Source organism: Misgurnus anguillicaudatus, chromosome 7 (genome assembly GCF_027580225.2).
Source record: "Misgurnus anguillicaudatus chromosome 7, ASM2758022v2, whole genome shotgun sequence".
Taxonomy (NCBI): Eukaryota; Metazoa; Chordata; class Actinopteri; order Cypriniformes; family Cobitidae; genus Misgurnus; species Misgurnus anguillicaudatus.
In genome coordinates this window covers 11,600,715-11,622,574 of record NC_073343.2, presented here as the reverse complement: position 1 = coordinate 11,622,574, position 21,860 = coordinate 11,600,715, and the positions used below count along the sequence as shown (strand labels likewise).

Here is a 21,860-nt window from a genome sequence, read left to right as displayed (position 1 = left end):
TATTGCAAAACATAATGCTGTTAAATTATTTTCATCAAAGCTGTGAGTGATAAGCATGTGAGACGGCAGACCGTTGCTATGGTTATCTCCGTGTCAATCATCACATTTTCACATTTAAATGCGGTTGTCAATCCTGAAAGTTTGCAGTGTGTACGAGATCACAATGTGTGGAACTCCAGTTAAACAGTTACGTCTTAACACTTACTTTGCATTGCCGCCACAAGCTATTTGTCTGCAACACGACAAGAAATTAATTTCGTTCATTTGTAAGGACATGAGACCGATCAGTGTCGTGGATGGAGCAGGCTTCAGGGAGTTTTGTCAAGCAATGTAACCGAGGTACCATATCACTTTGATGTCTCTTGATTTACTTGTTTTGTGTATGTAATATACGTTGTCAAATATGTTTAAACTTAAATAGACTACCTATAGAAGTAGTTTTCTCTTTATATTAATTTGTCCTGTTATTGACGTAATGCGTCATTAAACGTCGTTAACGTCGTTGAAAAAATGGGCAAACAGATATTCGAATAGTTCAAATATTCGTGGGTTTTTTATGGAGAATATTCGAACGTCATTTTTGAGCAATTTTGACAGCCCTAATGTGCACTTGAAATTTATTTTGATAACATTACAATTGCAACTAAATTACATTTTAATTACACTTATGTTATACTTATAATCAACTGAGCCCATACTAGTATTTTACTAATAGTGACATTCAAACACATTTGAAGCATAATAAAATTGTATTGTAATAAAACTTGAGTGAGATGTAGTATGCTTAAGACATACTTAAAATTGATTGCAATGACATTGGAAGTCCCTTCAACTCAGACTTCTAGTGTATTTTAGGTAATACTAAAATGTGCTAAAAGTGCAATTTAATTGAACTTAAAGTGTCATTAAAATACACTTCATGCAGGCTAGGACTTCTGTTTAATAGTACCTTGAGAGCACTGAAAAAATATTAGTATTCCTTCATAATCTATTTACAGTGATTTATACACCAGGATTGAACATTTGCTCTACACTGACACTTCATACAAACCACTTTGTATACAAATCTTGTGCTTTTCTGAATTTGAACCCGGGTCCCTCCCATACAGAGGTACTGTCTTTACCAACCGCGCCACCACACAATTGCAGTGAAAGCCAAATACCAACATAGTAGCTGTGTCCCAATTCAGGGGCTGCGACCTTCTAAGCATGCGACCTTAAAAATGAGCACTCGGTCTTTCAAGGTGGCAGCCTCAGAAATCCGCGAAGAGAACTGAAATGAGACGGTCTAACCTTCAGACGACCCATAATTGGCGTCACCTGCTGCGCCTGTCAGCAGGACATAGCGGAAACGTTTCTGACTTATTAAAATAAATATGAAATCAGAAAAATATTAATTTAGTTTAGAAAATATGACACCTTGATGTAGATTAAACTATTCAACAGTATATTAAATTAAATTAATCAACCTTAGAAATATATGCATCATAAAAATAATAATATTAACACAAAACATAACTTGTAATACTAAAACAGTGACAAACTTTTTTTGATAAATACACACTTTTATTTAATGAAGGTTTTAATTGTTTATTTTAGAATATCCAGCTGCCGTTGCAGGCGTGCAATGAATCTTGGGATATCCTCGGCTGTTAAGGATCCATTAGTTCTATCCTTAACAGCGCAGAGAAATGAGGACGCATTTTGAGGGAAAGAAGGAGGATGTGGTGAAGGAGCAGGAAGAGGACATAGTGAAGGAGGAAGGAGAGGACATGATGAAGAAATAGGTCGAGAAGGAGGAGCAGAAGAGGAGGGAAAGGAGGAAGATGTGGTGTAGGAGGACGAAGAGGACATGGTGAAGGAGTAGGAAGAGGAGGAGGACGTGGTCAAAGAGGACATGATGAAGAAATAGGTCGAGAAGGAGGAGGGAGAGGAAGAGGGAGAGGAGGAGGCAGAAGAGGATGGAAAGAAGGAGGATGTGGTGAAGGAGGAGGAAGAGGACATGGTGAAGGAGTAGGAAGAGGAGGAGGACGTGGTGAAAAAGGAGGAAGAGGACATGGCATAGGTGTGATTGGCAAAGGACAAAAAAGCAGGAAAATATACGGCACACCTACCATGATGTGGCGACATACATATGGGCACATGCACGCACGCGCACAAACGCACGCGCGCACACACATACACACACACACACACACACACATTTATATAAAATGAAATACAATTGAAATATAATTTGGGCTCAAAGTTGATGGATCTGAGTGGCCAATCGTCAATGCGTGGGCAAGTGCCACCCTGACCATTATGTAGCCTTGCCACTGCATCAGACTGAACAAAATCATTTTGTGCATTTAAAAGTAAATACATCAATGTGGTGCATTTTGAGAGTAAAAATAAGTGACTAGATCTATGAGGATTTTTATGTTCTTCTAAACAAATGTATGCCCTTTTAGTAAAATATTTGGTTGCATATGGTAATAATAAGGCACAGAAGCCACATACACAATTTGATAAATGGGATTCGCTATTGGTCAAAACATGTTTAATGTTTATATAATTATTAGGGTGGGCATTTAATACAGATTAATTATTGATTACAACATTTGTTACTTAATTCAAATGTTATGACTTTCTGGAAAGGCAGTCAAGTGCATTTGTCTTTTGCATAGTTCTTTTGGCACAGTCGAGCTACGCGTTTCACACACACACACAGGCAAACCAGATCCATGAATGTGTGTGTTTGTCATTATATTATTCTGTAATCACAAGCATTACCGCCAGATTCACAAACCATTAAGAGGAGCAAACGTATGCGTGTGTTCGTCAGGATGACGTTGGATCTGATTCGCGTAACTTATATGCATGCGTTAACGTAAGTGATTACAGAATAATAATGCAAGCAAACGTTTGACACAAACGCAACTTTATATTGCGAGACAGCATTTCACCTAGACGAGAAATCTGATATTTACATTACTGGCATAGCCTGATTTGAAACGGACAGTTTTTTCAAAGCAGCAAACACCTGGCGGGATCTCTTAATTTTCTTATTACTAAAATGCTGTTTGTCTCTGCCTATTCCTTCTATCCATGCCCAGCGCCACTGATTTAGGTCCTTTATCAATTAGGTTGTCTTACCTAGGCTTCATAAACGTACTCTTCATCCTGTTGACAACGTTAACTTGTTACGACTTCACCGCGGCCGCGCGGCATCTGTAGCTGGACCTCAGCCGCACCTCAAAGACCCCTCCCCATTCTACTTCTGATTGGCTAGTTTGTTAGTTTGGTTGAGAGTGAAAGATGTGTTTCTCTCATACTATTTGTTGGCAAATGCATGTTTTTTTTTAATTCGCAGCCAACAACACACGCCAGAGATCTGACTGCAAGCTCTTTGGTGAGCTCTGCTTTGAATGAAGTTTCATCGTGACAAATAAATAGACTAATGCGAAGTGATATGCGGTTATTTATAACGGTGCCTTGCAACCCCCCACCCACACGCACACACAAAAAATTGGATTTGCATGATTCACGAAAGCCTCATTTTCAGGTTGGAAAAGCCGGAATTCCAGATTTATCCGGAAGAATCACACCCCTGCATGGTGAAGGAGGAGGAAGAGGAGGATGACGTGGTGAAAGAGGAGGAAGAGGACATGGTGAAAGAGGAGGAAGAGGACATGGTGAAGGAGGAGGAAGAGGAGGAAGACGTGGTGAAAGAGGAGGAGGGAAAAGTAGGGCAAGGTGACAAGCAGTCTCAGATGAAATTCAAGCCACTCTAGTTGACCATGTCCTTGTCCATGGTATGACTATGAGGAAGGCTGAGCAATGAGTAAAGCCTAATTTGTAGTCACTTTACTGTTGACTCCATCTTCAGAGCAAAAAGGGAGGAAAACAGATAGGTGTACTTACAGTGAGACTGCTCTGTACAGTAACTTTAGTGTGCATACACTGTTGGACTATGCTACTGGAATAAAGAAATGCATAAAAATGCCTTCCATACAGATCGACATATCAGTAGATAAATGCCAGGGGTGGATCATGCAAGAGGATTTTACCTTCGCTGTTTGGCTAGGACCAATATGGCCTGTGATGTGGATGAGATTCTCTGGCCTGACCCAGAACAAAGACGGGATTGAGGCGGAATACAGTTTTTCTCAGTTGCTTAAACACATTTCTTGAAACTATGCCTCATATTCTCAAAACAGTAAACACAAGTGCATAACATATCATCAAATACTCCAAACATTCTATTTTCAGGTCAAAATGAAGCTCTACACTCAAAACCATTCACCTTTACTGAAAAAAACAGACTTTTCCCTCAGACAACACACACAAGCTTCCAAAAACACACACACTACAACATAGTATTACACACTGGTGCAATAAATTCAAAACAATATATCCAAAACTGGTAAGTTGCTTGTGGTTCTCCCGCTCAAAAACCTTTGCACATGACCAAAAAAGACACAATCAATGAATTCATTAGCACATTTATATTCATTCATGTGCTACAAAGCACAACTGTAAAACATTTATTTTAAAATTATTCCGCCTCAACACCCCATCTTTGTTCTGGGTCAGGCCAGAGAATCTCATACACATCACAGGCTATATTGGTCCTAGCCAAACAGCGAGGGTAAAATTACATGTCGATCTGTATGGAAGGCAATTTTATGCATTTCTTTATTCCAGTAGCATAGTCCAACAGTGTATGCCCACTAAAGTCACTGTACAGAGCAGTCTTACTGTAAGTACATCTATCTGTTTCCCTCCCTGAAGGCTCTGAAGATGGAGACAACATTAAAGTGACTCAAATTAGGCTTTACTCATTGCTCAGCCTTCCTCATAGTCATACCATGTACAAGGACATGGTCAGCTAGAGTGGCTCGAATTTCATCTGAGACTGCTTGTCACCTTGCCCTTTGTCTCCCTTCTCCTCCTTCACCATGTCCTCTTCCTCCTCCTTCACCACATCATCCTCCTCTTCCTCCTCCTCCTCTTCGACCTTTATTTCTCTGTGGATCCATTCTTCCAAAGCTCAGTGAACTGATTCAGGCCCTTTTATCTATCTATCGAAGGATCTTATTGATGTGTGTTCAATTTTAACTCTTAGTGTTTCAACCTTGGTATTTGTTTGCTAATTGAGCCTAAGCTGTGCTGACTTGAGTGAACAGTATTGAATGTTAGTGCTTTCCATATGATCAGATGGTGTAAGCACTGAGAAATGTAGGGATTTGTGTGTAAAGTTTTGAAGTATAAGTTCACCAAAACTGACTCATGTGTAAAAGCCGAGGAGTAGTGTTTATAGTTCAGCAAAATGATTGTGCTTCCCGAAAAATGGCGCTATGGTTCCGAAACTCCAGCTCAAAAGCCTGGCCACAGTGCTTTAGCAATCGAGAAAAACCGTAATGTGACAGTTCAATCAGGGTTATTTTAAAAACGGTTTATTTCTAAAGGTGTTGTTTACCATTCTTACAATAACACCACACTTACAAAAAGAAACAACTCAGTTGTTTAGTTGGAAGATGGAACCCTCTGTAAAATCATGAGTCTTGTGGCTTTTAAATTGGATACCTCCAAGACACATATCTCTTGTGTTTTAGTTAAGGAGCTTGCGAGAATTGGAAATGAACTTTACAAAGATGTTTTTGTAGCTGAAGTGCATGACACAAACAATGTATTTGCTATCCATCCTTACCCACTCCAAAGAAAATGTACCATGATCAGGTCAAAAGACAAAATAGGGCTTTTCACACCTGAAATTGTTAACCCTGGGTTATTCTAAACCCAGGGTTAACGGAATCCTGGGTTATTTTTTTCATGTTTCACACTGTTCAAACTTAACCAGGGGTTAAGAGATAACCCTGGGTATTCATAATTTGACGTTTCACACTGTGCATTCCTAAACCCTGGGTCAGGAGTCTCTAACCCAGTTTCAACACACCTGTCTGTAATTATCAAGCCTTGATTAGCTACTTCAGCTGTGTTTAATTAGGGTCATAACATTCTAACCCTGCTTCGTTTCACACTGCATGCGTTTGGCACCACAATGCGGGGTTAACACCACAAATGCGGTGCTAACCCTGCTCCAGAGCAGGGTTTCATAACCCTGGGTAAAAAGCGGTGCTAACCCCGCTTTCAAATTACAGGTGTGAAACGCTCCTTAACCCAGGGTTAAAAGCAGGGTTTAGAATGAAGATAACCCAGGGTTAAGCGCAGGTTGAAAACCCCTATTATATGTTATCACAATGCCAAACAATATTGAAAGGGATTAATAGCATTTCTTCACTTGGTTCATGTTTATGCAGTCCTATTTTTTCATGTACAAACTTAATGAAATGAGAGATATACATGTACATTTTGTGTCGTTGTAAAAAATGCATTTTAAAATGTTAAAATATAGTTTCAATTATAATTTTTTTATTTTTGTTTACATTATTAAAGTAACCTTTGTTGTAAGGAGTATTTAACTGTATGATAAATATGTGTATATGAAGCTTTTCTGTTAAATAAAATAATTGTTCTTCAAGCTAGAGTTCTCAACGGGCCTGAAAATTACAACCCGACCCGACCCGGCCCGTGGCTTTTAAAGCCCGGACCCGATGTAACCCGACACATCAACGTGAATTATCTGTCCGAACCCGACCCACGGCCCGACCCCCCCCCCCCCTGCCTTTTTTTTCTCACACACGTAACGTTAGGCTATTATCATGATGACCAGCAGACGGAAATTCAAAGCAAGCTTTAATGTTCACGCCTTATAACAATACAAACAACTGAAACAATAAACTTTAAATATAGGCTATATAAATATGCCTAAAAATGAATTCACCTGCAGCAAGTTTACTTTTCTCCATCTCTTCTTCTCCAGGCAACAGGCGTGCACGCAGTGATAGCAATAAGCTCTGGGGCGGATCCGCAACGGATCTGCTCTGAAGCGGATCCGCAACGGATCCGCTCTGAAGCCGGCAGCTCCGGTCTGGATCCGTTGCTGATCCACCCCGGAGCTTATTGCTATCCCCCGCCCCTCTCTGTGATGCATGTTGCAGCAGCAGCCAGACCAGACTTTCTTTACGGTGAACAGCAGTGATGATTAATAATTTTTTTTCGCGGAGCGTAAAAGATTAAGCCCGAGGTCCGACCCGACTCAGTTGCTTATATTTTTGACCCGAACCCGGCCCGAATTCGCGGGTCCCGTCGGGTTTGTCGGGCTGGCCCGACCCGTTGAGAACTCTACTTCAAGCACAAAAAAGTACTTACTTTACAAATATTTTGGTAAAGACACGCCAAGTTTTTATATAGTTTCAAACAATGTTGTAGATAGAAACAAGAACCTATCAGTATACTTTCTCAAAGCACACTGTAATTCAACTTAAAGTGTACCTCCCATAATGGCATGTGCAAAGGCTGCACTACTTTACAACTTATTTTTAGTGCACAAAGTTACTGCTACATGCATTTGAAGAAAGCATGAAATAAGTACAATTATGGGGTATTTTCATTTAGTACATAGATGTGTTAATGTATTTGCAGTATACTTAGCATAAAATAAAGGCATTTAAAATATATTTTAGTATATTTTTTTTTTACTAGGGAAGCCTATTCAACCTTCCAGATAAGTTCTGTATGCTATGGTTTATCGTTTAAATAACTGATAATATTACTTTTAATGTACAGACATCTATTCATCCTGCTGCTCTGTCTGCTATTGTTTAGTTAAATAACTTGCCTTTCCAGATTAAAGTCTGTTCTTCAGCTTGGATTTTATGAAATCATTTTCTAAATAAACGTGACGTATAGTCCACTGTGACTTATATATGAAGAGTTTGGTTCCAAAACGCGATAAATGCCATTTTTGAAAAAAATGAGTTACTGCCAAAATCAGTATTATATCAGGTCAGTAGTTAAAAGTAAATTCTTAATTTTACGCAAAATCCAATATCCGCCGTGTTATTCTGTCATCTTTTCTCCCTTTTTTCCCAAAATGCGATAAACGCCACTCCCCCTTTTTTACAGAACGCAATAAATCCTACATCGCACCATTCACGCAATGTAAACAAACAATGGCGGCGCGCTGAATACATGGAGTCCTAGTTTTCCTCATCTACTTTGTACTTCGTGATCAACAAACAAAACAAAATAATACTTTAATTGCATTGATAAACCTATGATGGTTTTCTGTGATGGGAAAGAAACGTAAGCCATCAACATCTAATAATTTCCCTGAGAGGCACTCGGTAGACGGGTGCTTGTTCTCCCGACAACATCAAGCTTCTCATGCTAACACATTGACCCCAGAGGATCTTATGAAAAACTTTACATCATTTTACTCAAAGTCAACGAATATCGAGCAGGACCAAAAACATTTTACAGCTGATCGCTGTGAAAGACGTTAAGCGACGACGTCAAGTATAACCGCAATGACAGGGTTCTTAATATGACAAAGTAAGTGTTTTGATTAATGACATTAATGTTTATATTTTTAATTAGTGTGTACAACTAGTCAACTAAATGAATATAACATGGCAAAGATGAATGCACATTTATATAGGCTATTGATTCAATAGATTTATAGCATTTTGAATAAAAACTTGTCATGGATTTATTGCATTTTGTGGAAAAAATAATCCGTTTTTATAATAAATCTTTGAAAATCAATTTATGGATTTGAATTTTTTATGTTTTTATAACCTAAAGATGCTATGTGAAAGTTTGTAACAGAAAATAGTTGTTTTCATCTTGTCACTTTCTTGGTATAGAAAACACGTTTTTACCAAAATTTGTCAAAATGGATTTATTGCGTTTTGGAACCAAACTCTTCATATGTTATTTTGTCTTAAATGCCACATTTTTGAATGATGCGGCTTATACTCCAGTGCAGCTTATAGTCCGGAAAGTATGATACTAGATTTAACAACAAATACCCACGAAACAGAAACTTCAAAGTTCAGAGAAACTATTCAACCTGAGTCTGCAGCGACTATCTTGGCAATCTGGGCTCTGAGTCGACTCAGCTCATCCTGTAAAGCTGTGGTGCGGTTCAGAGCAGTTACTCCTGGTTTCCTTAGACCTTCAACCCGCCTGCCTTCTCGTCTGAAGTTGGGTACAGACGAGTTTCTGTGCATAACCAGCAAGGGTGTCGGCCTCCACTCATGCCTCAGGGGACGTGTGTCACTTCTAAAAAATAGCAGAAAAGCACTAGTTAAAGACAAATGTTTTTAATTGTTGTCTCAAGGAGCTTAACTGGTACATTAGGTTATCCGCCCGATTCACATAAAATATCCCAAGGATAATTATTAAAGGTTTAGGACCTTAAATCAATTTTAATCAATAAAAGCCACATCAAAAACACAAATGCAAATTTCATTTAATGACAGTAGGCATTAACATGATTTAGGTTTGAACCAGAATAATCAGCAGGGTGGGGGTCTGTGATAAAAATTAAAATCAATAACTGTAGATTAGTCAAGAATCACACATCTAGAACTTGCTGGAATGCTTATGCTGCCTGCCACATGCCAAACCCCAATAAGGATCAACAAGACATCTCAATATATCTGAATGTTGTGACAATACGATAACTTGTATTAATACCAGGGTCCCAGACTTACCTGACTCTGGCATACGTTTCCACCTCATCATCCGCAATCCAGGCAATATCTGCTAGCGTTGGAACCAGTGGCCCATCCATGGAGCGCATTGGAGGAAGGCCGGGGAGTTCCTGGAAAACAGGAAATTAACAGCCATGAGCCTTTTTTGCACTGTGACACCGTCACACAAGAAACACGTAGTACCGCTTATTTTATACATTATATTATGGTTTTATGTATATTTGAGTTTTAAAAAGGTTTTACATGTTTTCTTAGCCATTTTATTCCATTTTATTCCTTTTGCTATTTAATGTGTTTATGTCTTTTATTTTGTTTGTGCTGCCTGTCATGCGAGTAATCGTGGAAAAGTGACGTCAATGCATATCCTCTATTTAGGCATACAATGTCCGACCTTCCTCATACTTCACACGTTTCATAAGGGTCCCGGCCTGAACACATCAACATGGCAAAATACAGATAGTCATAGCACCACCTAGAGGCAGCAGGAAATATGTTTCTGATTTTTTATGCTGTAATTCACTGCTCTTAGAAATTTAACCATATCAACATCATATATGGTCATTCTAATCTTAAGGCCTGTTGTGTTGATAAATGGCAAGGATCTTGACTTTTCATCAAGGGGCGTGTCCGTGGTGGCGTGACAAAGTATGGTGAAATGAATCACATTTTTGAGGGCCTAAACATACTCGAAAAGTCATGAAACTTTGCACACATGTCAAATGTAAATGTTGAGAAAATTTTCATTTGATATAGGCTTCAGAAATGGGGGTAAAAATGGCTCTATAGTGCCACCTACAAAAATTCAACAGAGCAGCCACACCATCCCCCGCTACATTTAACACACAGGTTAGAGCTGTAATCGGGCCTTAAAAGTTAAGCCCGAAATGTCCGAAGCCCGACAGAATGCAGCCCGAACCCGAACGTACATTTAGATTGACAGCTTTTTAAAAGCCCGAACCCGTTTACAGCCCGACATTATTTAAATGTGCGCACACACACAGCTTTTGTCAAGAATGAGAAATTTACACAGGTTTTAACATTATTTATTCATGACTTATTATCTACACGCCACTTGGAAATTGAAACAAAGAAAAAAATATGTCATTTGTAACATTGTAACATCTCATTCTAAATAGGCTTATGCAATACACTATAAATATGCCAATAAAATTATTATTTCTTAACGAATTAAATTAAGATAATACATTCTGAATTAAGATGGGAATTTGGCAATAATGAAATTAAGAGAAAGGCTCCGCGGGATTTGCGTCGGCACTTCTCTCCATTACTGCCAACATTAGTCTATATCCTCTGTCTAAATTATGTATTTAAGACTCGATTCATATTTAGTTATACATTGAAAAACCTACTCACCAAGATTAGGCTACATGTTTTTGATGAGGAAAATCATTAAATCCACTGTAAATGAATTCAGCGCGGTCCTGCGCTACTGATGCAGCATCCAGCAGCATTGAACTTGACCGCTCATTTACCTCACAAAGCCGGAGCGCAAGCCCGAGCCCGGCCCGAGCCCGTGTAAAATGTTAGAAATGAAGCCCGAACCCGCCCGAGCCCGTCGGGTCCCGACGGGTCCCGTCGGGTTCGGGCAAAGATCTTCAGCTCTAACACAGGTACCAAATGGAGTAGGATCTTGTATCACCCCAAGACCAACAAAAAAGTCTAAGTCTAAGCTCTACCCCCAAAGGAAGTCGGCCATTTTAAATTTTCTCTGTAATTTGGGTGCAAATTTCAAGGCTTCGTACTTTAACAACTCCTCCTACAGATTTCATTGAATCAAAACCATATTTGGTCAGTTTAATCTAAAGGCCTCTGCGATGCCAAATTGAGATCTTGACTTTTTGTTGGAGGGTGTCTCCGTGGCGGCATGCCAAATTTCGGCTTTTCGCCATAAACCAGGAAGTTGTTCTAACTCAGGCTTACAACGTCTAACCTGACCCACGCTTCACATGTTTGATAAGTGCCTTGGCCTGAACACATAAGGAATTATTCACATACACTCATAGCGCCACCTGCTGGCAGCAGGAAATGTCAGGTTTTACACTGTGATTTACTGCTCATAGAAACTTAATTAGATCATCTTATTTGGTCAGACGGATCTTAAAGGTAGGGTAACACATTTTGAAAAATGCTAACGGTAGCCGCCTAGCAATGAAATCCCGATCCTACCCTCAAGTCAAATCGCCATCCAAAGTCACGCCTCTTTCAAACATCTCATGTCTCATTCAGTGAGAAAACTTTCCAGTACAAAGTCGAATAACACTTCCAAAATAACCAAACAACTGGTTTACATCAGAATTAGTTTAAGCACACGTTCGGTTGTGTAGACGTAGTAACTATATCGTTACGCTAATCCGTAAATGAACACAAATTTCATAAGCAACACAATGTTTCATCAAAGTAGAATATCTGAATCCATCTCAATACAAACATATCGCGTACCTACCTTACCAAAATAAACAGTACAACGACTCTTTCAGACCCTTTGCCTCCTGCAGCTGTTTCATCTCGTGGTAAAGCAGTAAAGTTACCGATGTTCATTTGGGTTTTTGCTCTTGCTGGTCCGGCAGTTTTTGCTGTTGTTGTTATAAAAGATGCCTTTAGTTTTGTGCCTCCTGTGTAGGTTGTCAATTTAGCAGAAAAGTTTGCTGTTCTCACTGTTTACAGGCAGGAGGTGAGCGCACGTGAATGCGCCGATGACGTATGGTGTCTGCGTGGACTCACTGCGCGGTGGGCATTCAAATTACGCTTACGTATGAGGGACAAAAATGGAAACGTCCGTTCGGACCGAAATCTATGATTTGTTGAACATTTTTTGGTCCTACGCCTTTCACAGATAACATAAATTTCTACAAATACATTTAAACAACTTAACACAGTGATTGCTATCAGGATGTAAGGAGACTTTTAACCAGCATAACAAAAAATGTTTCAGGATCAAATCTGTTACCCTACAACCTCATTCACACAGACCTCTGGTCCCAGAAAATACCCGTAAAATTGCCAGACACGCGTCTGTGTGAACAAAAACTCGTTCCGTTAATCTTCTGGGATCGTTGCCGGAAAGAGGACCTAGTAAGATACGCGGGTAACCCTCTGTGTGAACAAAAAGCCGCAAGAATGCCGTAATGGGCGTGTCGAAGTGAGGACGCGCACGTCATCATCACAACACAAGTTACGGTTCAGCTCCTTACAACGAGATAACATGAATATAAACATTCATCACGAGAAATGTTGCAAACTAGATTGACGCAGTAATCAGGAAATGATAAATGACACGCATAAACAATGACGCACGTGCCGTAGTTAGGACGCGCGTGTCATGGCAACATGAAGTTGGTTCAACTCTTTAAAATGAGGGATTTACAACATTCACAACGAAAAATGTCAGCAAACTGGACTAAAGCAGATATCAGGTAAGTTAGCTCATTACTTACTGCGTTGAAACCATAGACTGTAAAAAAATATGGACGACGCGACGTCGCCTCCCACCATTGTAATGAATTGAAGCCAAAAATGTCCGACCACGGTCGCCGCCATGTTACGTAAAAACGTCAGTTTGGAGCCGAGGCATGCGCAGAAGGAATCGTCCGTGAAGCCAGAGGCGGAGCCGCGGTATTAAACTTCCGCCCAAACGCTCGCGCGGCCAATTCAACCACTCCAATCATAACGACACGCCCCGTTTCTATAGCATCAAATTACAAGCTAAAATGAAACTTATCACAAAAATTAACACTTGAGCATATATCAGCGTGATAACAACTACTTGAAAGGACCAAAACCATCTTTCGAAAACTGTTATTGGAAGTGTAAATATTTTTTTTATTTAGAGCAAAGTCCTATTCATTTGAATGGAGAGGGCGGGGTTATGACTTGTACTGCAGCCAGCCACCAGGGGGCGATCAAAGAGCCAGAGGCTTCACTTTTCAAGGCTTATGAGGCACACCCGGTTGAAACGGAGATCATTTAGCAGCATAAAAGAATATCGCGTCACGGGCTCATTTGAGCTATAATAAACGAAAATACTCGCGCGTCATCCCAACAAGTCGTTCAGCTCCTAAAAATGCGGGTTTTAAATGCATATAAACAATCACGATGAGAAATGTCTGAAAACTGTATTAAAGCAGAGCTCAGGGAGCTCGTCAAATATCCACTCTGAAGCTGAGATCATTCACCAGCATTAGAACGGTGCGTCACGCGCTCCTTAATAATCTTATCATAAACAAAAGTGCACGCGAGTGGTTCTTGGAGGGAGAAATAATATATAATATGCAAACTTCAGACGCTGCGTAGAAGAGAGGGCGGGACTTTCAATAGGTCACGTGTCTTTCCGGGACCGTCACATGCCGGATAAACTTGGCAGTGTGAATGAAAAAAAATCTAACTATTCCGGAAAAATCCAGGATTCATATGCCATGTATTTTACGGAATTTGTGTGTGAAAAGGGCTTACCTTTAAGGACTTTGCGATGATAAATTTCACCATGAAACTGGAAGTTGTTGTAATTTAGGCATTCAATGTCCTATCACCTCTAGACTTCACACATTTGTTATGGGTTCTGGCCTGAACACATCAACTTGGCAATATTCAGTTACATTCATAGCGCCACCTAGACGCAGCATGAAATAGCATGTTTTACGCTCTGACTTACTGTTCTTAGAATTTTAATTATATAAACATCATATTTGGTCAGTCTAATCTTAAGTCCTTTTGTGATGAAATGTCAACGACCTTGACTTTTCGTTAAAGGGCGTGTCCGTGGCAGCCTGGCAAAGTATGGAAATACCAAAATGCGGTAGGATCATGCATCGCCCCAAGACCTACAAATAAGTCTCTTGGAGCCAAACTCTAATCCCCCCCAGACTTCATACAATAGGCTTTATGCCCAGCTGCACTACTTCCTGAACTTCAGCCAGCTTCAGTCAGCTTCAGGCACACCTGGATTAATCAGTTTGTCCAACAATGGAAGACAGGAAACAAGGAGCTGGCTAAAGTTCAGGAAGTAGTGCAGCTGGGCATAAAGCCTATTGACAAGGGTCCTGGCCTGAACGCATCAAAAAGGCAATATTCACTTACAATTATAACGCCACCTGCTGCCAAAAGGAGGTTTGGCATATCAAAATTTGTTTGAATATGCACCTATATTTACTTAAATCATATCCCCACTGTGCACTTCTTTCCAAAGGTCATCGGGTAGCGGTGCCCATGTGTCCGAGGGCCCTTCCATTGCTGCTTGCAGCTTTAAAATGTCATAAAACACTAACCAACAGCTTTTTAGATGTTACCAGAGTTAGTTGTGTTGCACATCATAGAAGACAATGTTAGTATCTGTTAATTTTAACATTTGGAGGAAATTATTAAATTTTTAGCTTTTTGTGATATTTTTGTCTTCCGGGTTTAAACATATTGTGTAAACGTCTCAGGCTGTGACATGGCAAATCACTGTAGTACATTTTGACCGTCTGTGTCTCATTCTTATTTATAAGATAGCATGTTCTTATCCAATGTGGAGAGGTTTCGCTTTGGTGTGTGCGCCCGTGCGCGCCAGGTTAGCCGGGGAGGGGGGTTTGGGGCTCAGGCGTATCCCTCATGGATACGGTTCTGTATAGAGGGTATGCATTGACGTCACTTTTCCACATGACCACGCAAGAACTCACCCTGTTGAGTGGCAAGTGTAACGGCAGGCACTTTCGCCACGTGCATGCCCTCTATACGTTGGATAATTTTCTCCACGATGCTGTCAGGACTAGACTCACCATCAACTGAATTTGCTCCGGAAAGCTACGGGAGGCAGGTGGATTTTGATCTGTTATGAGGTACCATGTCCTGAGGACTTTCATTATCTTCAAACACGCTATTATTTCAACTATAACAGTTTTACTTGACCTTTGTTTAAATGAAATATTATATTCAGTTTAATTATTTCTTTAATACTGCTATTCTTAGTAAGTCTTTGCTTATATCAGTTGCCCCGCTCACTCATCACCGTTCTTCTCACATCGTCCACGCCCATTTAAGTAGAATTTTTCAAAATGATAGTGAGGTAGACTGGAGCTGAAACAGCAGGATTTCATGACGCTTTAATTACTCTTGTGATCGCCTATATCTCCTAAATGTGTTTTAATGTACCAGTATGCTTATTTTTTTTGTTTCATTGTACAGCTATGCATGTTCAAAGGCAATAAATGTATTCTATTGCATCATTATTATTTATGGAATGATTTATTGTGGATGCTGTTGTTGCCACATACGGGAATACATTCAAATTGTTTAGATATTGTACACATAATGTGCTCATAATGTGTTCTGAAAACAAGTTAAAAGAAAAAGCATTATAATCAGCAATACAGAATATTTCAGGAGTTTAAAGCTAACTTTAACTGTGTTTACCATTTTAAAATTAAGTTCATTTTAGTTGCAGTGCAATAGCATTTATTAATCTTGGTGAATGTTAAAAATTTCATGATTAACAATAAGTTGTATTATAGTAAGTTAAAGGAATATTCAATTTTCTTAAAAGAAAAATCCAGATAATTTACTCACCACCATGTCATCCAAAATGTTGATGTCTTTCTTTGTTCAGTCCAGAAGAAATTATGTTTTTTGAGGAAAACATTGCAGGATTTTTCTCATTTTAATGGACTTTAATAGACACCAACAATCAATACCTAAAGGGGACATATGATGAGATTTTTTTTAAATGTAAACTTAATCTAAATCTAGGGTCTGAGCAAAAGTGTGCCGTTTTGGGTGTGTCATTTAAAATGCAAATGAGCTGATGAAGTGCAAACACTGATCACAATGATGGTGGTTTGTTGCAATTAAAACTCTATTGTGCTGTGAATTATTCTCTCTCTCTCTCTTTCTCTCTGTACTAAATAGCTGTGCTGTGATTAGATAGTGAAGATAAAGGGGGCGGTATTACCTTATTCTGACATCACAATAAGGGCCAAAATTACAATGACCTATTTTTTCACATGCTTGCAGAGAATGGTTTACCAAAACTAAGTTACTGGGTTGATCTTTTTCACATTTTCTAGGTTGATAGAAGCACTGGGGACACAATTATAGCAGTTAAACATGGAAAAAGTCAGATTTTCATAATATGTCCCCTTCAGTGATGCCGGTAACGCGTTACTTAGTAACGCGTTACTCTAATTTTACCACTTTTTTTAGTAACGAGTAATCTAACGCGTTAATTTTCCAAACCAGTAATCAGATTAAAGTTACTTATCCAAGTCACTGTGCGTTACTATTTTTGAAATTTTCCTTAGTAAAATATATATTTTCTTGTATATTTCTTCTTGCGTCTCGGGAAGTGAAGTCAGGTGTGCGACAAGTCACGTTTTCAGCACGAGGACAATTCAGGTCACGTGTAAGCGACACAAACGTAAACAACGTACAATGGAGAGAGAAGAGAGATGCAGCTACAAAAACACTACGTCAAATTAAAAAAAAAAACATTTGGAGTCGCGGCACGGCGCAGACAGTCAAACTAAGAGCAAGTCCCACCCGGTGATGCGAAGCAGTGAGCAGGAGTTCATCCACTACCCAAACAACAAAAGCTGGACTTCAGTGCAAAACCAGTAAGTGTGGGAGAGTTGAAGAACGAAAGTAACAAAGCGATTTTCTCCGAGCCCTGATAACATCTAATTCTCACTATGACAGCAGATTAGCACATAACCTCTGAAAGAGTTGACAAATATCGCGTTATTTACTCACCGATTTCCACGTGTAGATCCAGAACTGTGTTTTCAACCATGATAAGTACATTCCAAAAGCGGTCTTTTTTTCTTACAACGCGTTGTGTTTCTCGTTTCATGTGTCACAATACTGATAAATCTACAAGGTATTTAGTATATAACATCCTGAAGACTTCTCAGTTTTTCAAAATAAAAGTAAGTCGAGTTTATAGAGTAAGTAGATCCTGTCGGGTCAAAAGTAACACTTGTTAGTTTTGTCCCGCTGCTAATACTGTGTATAATATGGTAAAAAATTGATATTATTCTAATTTGATTTAATTTTATTTTCATAGTGTTCAAACTATTGAATTTTTTTTTTAGTCTCAGCAATTTAAGTTTGTACTGTTGGTTGCTTTTGAAACATTTGATAAAACTGAAATTTAAAATAAAAATGTAATTTAATTATTTTTTACAAAGATAAATGACAAAATAAGTTTGCAGTTACATATTAAAGAGGTCATAGTAATATATATTTAATAAAAACAAGTGTAACACAAAAATCTATCATGTTTTGTTGTGTTACTTTTGACCCACCTGTGTGTTACTTTCATCCCTGCTGTCAAGGTCAAAAGTAACAATTTACTACTCTTGTTTAAAGTGAAATTATACAGAAGTCGTTTTACATTTGTTCAAAATTCCAGCTGGTTTTGATAGACCACACTTGTGAGTTATTGACCACAACAAAAATATATCTCTGTCTAAAACATTAACTTTTAAAATTAAGTTTTTCTGAAAATGGCCCCTGCTCACCCCTATTTATGTTAAGTGAAGTCAAGAAAGACTCATATATATATATATTTTAGTTTTTTAAAACACAACAGTTCAACTTAAAATGTCAGGAGATACATTGTTGACGTTACTGTTAAAAATGCACTTCCAATAAAGTGAGTGTTGGCAAAACCGGTTGTCATTTTTAATGTTGAGGCAGTGGGGGTGTTGGCAGCTACTGGAATGTAACTAACAAAGTAACTTGTAATCTAACTTAGTTACTTTTAAAATCAAGTAATCTGTAAAGTAACTTAGTTACTTTTTAAAGGAGTAATCAGTAATCAGTAATCAGATTACTTTTTCAAAGTAACTGTGGCATCACTGGTCCCCTTTTACTCAACACTTAACAGTTTTTTTCAACGGAGTTTCAAAGGACTATAAACAATCCCAAACGAGGCATTAGGGTCTTATCTAGCGAAACGATTGTCATTTTTGACAAGAAAAGTAAAAAATATGTACTTTTGAACCACAGCTTTTCGTCTGGGTACGGTCCAGCGCGACCTAGCATAAATGCGTGGTTATGTAGGGAGGTCACGTGTTACATATATAAAACGCACATTTGCGGACCATTTTAAACAATAAACTGACACTAAATAAGACATTAATTAGTATCATTCCACATACAACAACGTCAGAACGGTCTTTCAAGACACTTGTAAACACAGGGGCGGAGTTTCGCAGTTCGTCCTCTGTGACCTCTTGACGTCATGACGTATTGCGTGGGGTCAGCTGGCGCATCACGACCGGATCTACATGACGAGAAGTTGTGCTTTAAAAGTGTATATTTGTTATTTCCACTGTCAAAAATGACAATCGTTTTGCTAGATAAGACCCTTATGCCTCGTTTGGGATTGTTTATAGTCCTTTGAAACTCCGTTGAAAAAAACTGTTAAGTGTTAAGTGTTGGGCTCCACTAAAGTCCATTAAAATTAAAAAAATCCTGCAATGTTCTCCCCAAAAAAAACATAATTTCTTCTCGACTGAACAAAGAAAGACGTCATCCAAAATGTTGATATGGTGGTGAGTAAATTAAAGGTATTGCGGAGGATTTTCTTTTTCCAGGTGGATCATCAAGACTATTGGTCCTCCTAGTTGTCAATCAGGTGTGTTGTGCAATTGCATTTTTTTTTTAAATGGAGAAGGCGGTTCTTTTCTAAAATTCAAGAAAATCCTCCGCTATACCTTTAAGTTAAAACAGGCTGGTACCACGTGAGGTTTTAAAGGGCCATTTCATCGATAGGAACATTAATCTTTGTTGAAAGTGGGTCATATTTGTAGTCGAAATGTAACATAAATTTAGAATTTTGTGCCTATTTGACCGAGAAAAGACAGAACCTGACTTTAGAGCACATTTGTATGAAAAACTACAACTCCCACTATGCACCGCTATGCAAGCCACTCCCATTAATCAGAAAACGGCTCAGATATGCTATTGTGTACATAAATGCCACGTTAGTAAAACTAAGAAAATAGCCACCACTGTGTCTGACAGACACCAATCTTGACTTACTTTTAAAGGTGATGTTACATTGTGTTACACACAATATAACACTCTGGTCTGGTGTGTAGCAAAGTCTTATTCAAACAGTAACGTGCGGTTTCAGATCCGCAGTACAAATGTCTTTCAAAGTACTTATAAAAGGGTATGCATTTTAAATGTTTATTTAGTTTTACCAATTTTCTTTTTGTCTCTTGTTTACTGTATTTACATCTGTGTAATATCAGCCTCATTGCTTTCACATAGACATATAAAACACCGCTCAGATATGCTATTGTGTACATAAATGCCACCTTAGTATAACAAAGAAAATAAAAACACTCACTTTACAGTCAGATGTCCGTTTATCCCTGCATCCTGCACACAAACGCGTCCCCTGCACAATATCTCCACAGACGCGCTGTCTCAGCTCTTGGAGCTTGTGCTCATAAGCTGAAACACGTCTTTGAAATAAGCACGCACAAAGTGCCCCGAAACAGTGACAAAACAAATGTTTATATCCTTATCTGATGGAAGAATATTAAAACGAAAGCACAAAGCGAGAGTCCGTCCAAGCTCATATACTCCGCATCGCGTTTGCTCGTAAGCCGAAACGCGTCTGTGAAATAAACATGTCCAAATGCGCGCAAAGTTGCCCTCTTGCCTGGAAACCTTCACCAAACAAACATCCATATCCTTATCTGATGCAGAAATGTTAAAAAGAAGGCACACAGCGAGAGTAGAAGCACTATCAGACTGGGCTTCTCTACGCAGCAGAGGCCGAGGGTTGTGGCGTCTTCCCCAGGCTCCTCTACTCAGCCGAAGCCCAGGCTCCGGCCTACTCCTCGGGCTTCTGTTCCTCTATCTGCCTGAGCTCATTGCTGTATTGTGGCTCATAAAGGTGCAATGAACAGCGGATTAGAGCATCACGCTTGCGAAATCACCCTTTTCTATATCATATTGATTAACTTTCGCTGTTATTGTAACACGAAGCCTGGCTCGCTCCACAACGTCTGTTTAGCTTAGCTTAGCTTAGATGGCGGCTGATCGTTTTTTTCGTCTGTGTTCGTATATTTTCGTAAGTCCCACCCACTGATATGTAATAGGTCTGTAGCGTGAGTGGGTCCCATCCATAGCCCCCACCTTGGAAAAATGAGGAATGAGTGTCTGTAGTCTTTGGCCCTGTTTATATTAGAGCATTTGCGTTTTAAAACGGCATTTTAAAATGAAAACGATCCTCGTTTATACTGGCATTTAAAAAGAATCTTCATCCACACTATACACCACCATAAATGCATGAAACATGCCCAATCATGTAACTGGGCATGCGCATAAAAGTGTAAAATAACTTATTACTCTAATAATAGCTTACCTTTGCACGTTTATGCAGCCTAGGGGTGTGCGATATTGACAAAAAGTCATACCTGGGTCCTTTGCTGGCAACTATAACAGACACTATTTTTGAACCTATAAAAATGTGTTTGGAAAAGTCTTATACTGTTCTAGCTCCCCCCTACAACATATTAATATGATTAATAAATTAATTTTGATTTTATAACTAAACAGAAAGGTCTTTATGATTTACTAAACAGTACTAAACAGTAGCGAACTTGAAGCAAAAATAAATTTCAGCAAATGCAAACTTCAATCAAACATAGTAAGAGGTGAAGTATTGCTTTAGCCTACCAGAAATGCTTATTGCGTTAATTTTTAAAAGTGTGCGAGGTCCGTGCACGTCCTCCGCTAGCAACACAGAAATAGCTAAAAGCGCAAGCGCCTAAACGAGCATTATATATTAATGACGTTGAGTTTATTGTGTTTATTAATTTATATTCACAAATATTATCAACAAAACATCGATTAAAATTAAGAGACAAATTATCTGAAACGAAATTCATTTTAAAGAAGCAAACAAAACTTACATTAAACTGGAAAATAATGTCTGACCCATTACAAGTCTCCCTTCATATTGGCCTTTACAACACCTATATGGCGTTTAAAATTACAGTCTATCTTTCGTAAGCTAACTAAATTTAAACAAAACATAAACACATTACAACAATACTCAAACCCAACAATACTCAAACATTAATATAAAACAGGCATTATCTATAAGGATACATGTTAAAACAATCCGATATAGCTTTTATAATAGCTGGTTGGTAGATGTTTACTATTTTTGGCAAAACCTCAGTTGCAAACCAACATTTACATGAATAAAATAATTTTTACTTTGAAAATGATGCG

General features: G+C 38.8%; 1 protein-coding gene across 1 annotated transcript in view; it reads right to left on the bottom strand.

Moving 5' to 3' along the window:
• Window positions 1–21,860, bottom strand: part of mtfr1l (mitochondrial fission regulator 1-like) — a 29,070-nt gene that overhangs the window by 4,972 nt on the left and 2,238 nt on the right. The window contains exons 4-5 of the mRNA XM_073869432.1: window positions 9,609–9,718; window positions 8,963–9,174 (exon numbers count right to left, since the gene is read on the bottom strand). Coding sequence (XP_073725533.1) covers window positions 8,963–9,174; window positions 9,609–9,718 — 322 coding nt within the window. The remainder of the gene's footprint in view (window positions 1–8,962; window positions 9,175–9,608; window positions 9,719–21,860) is intronic.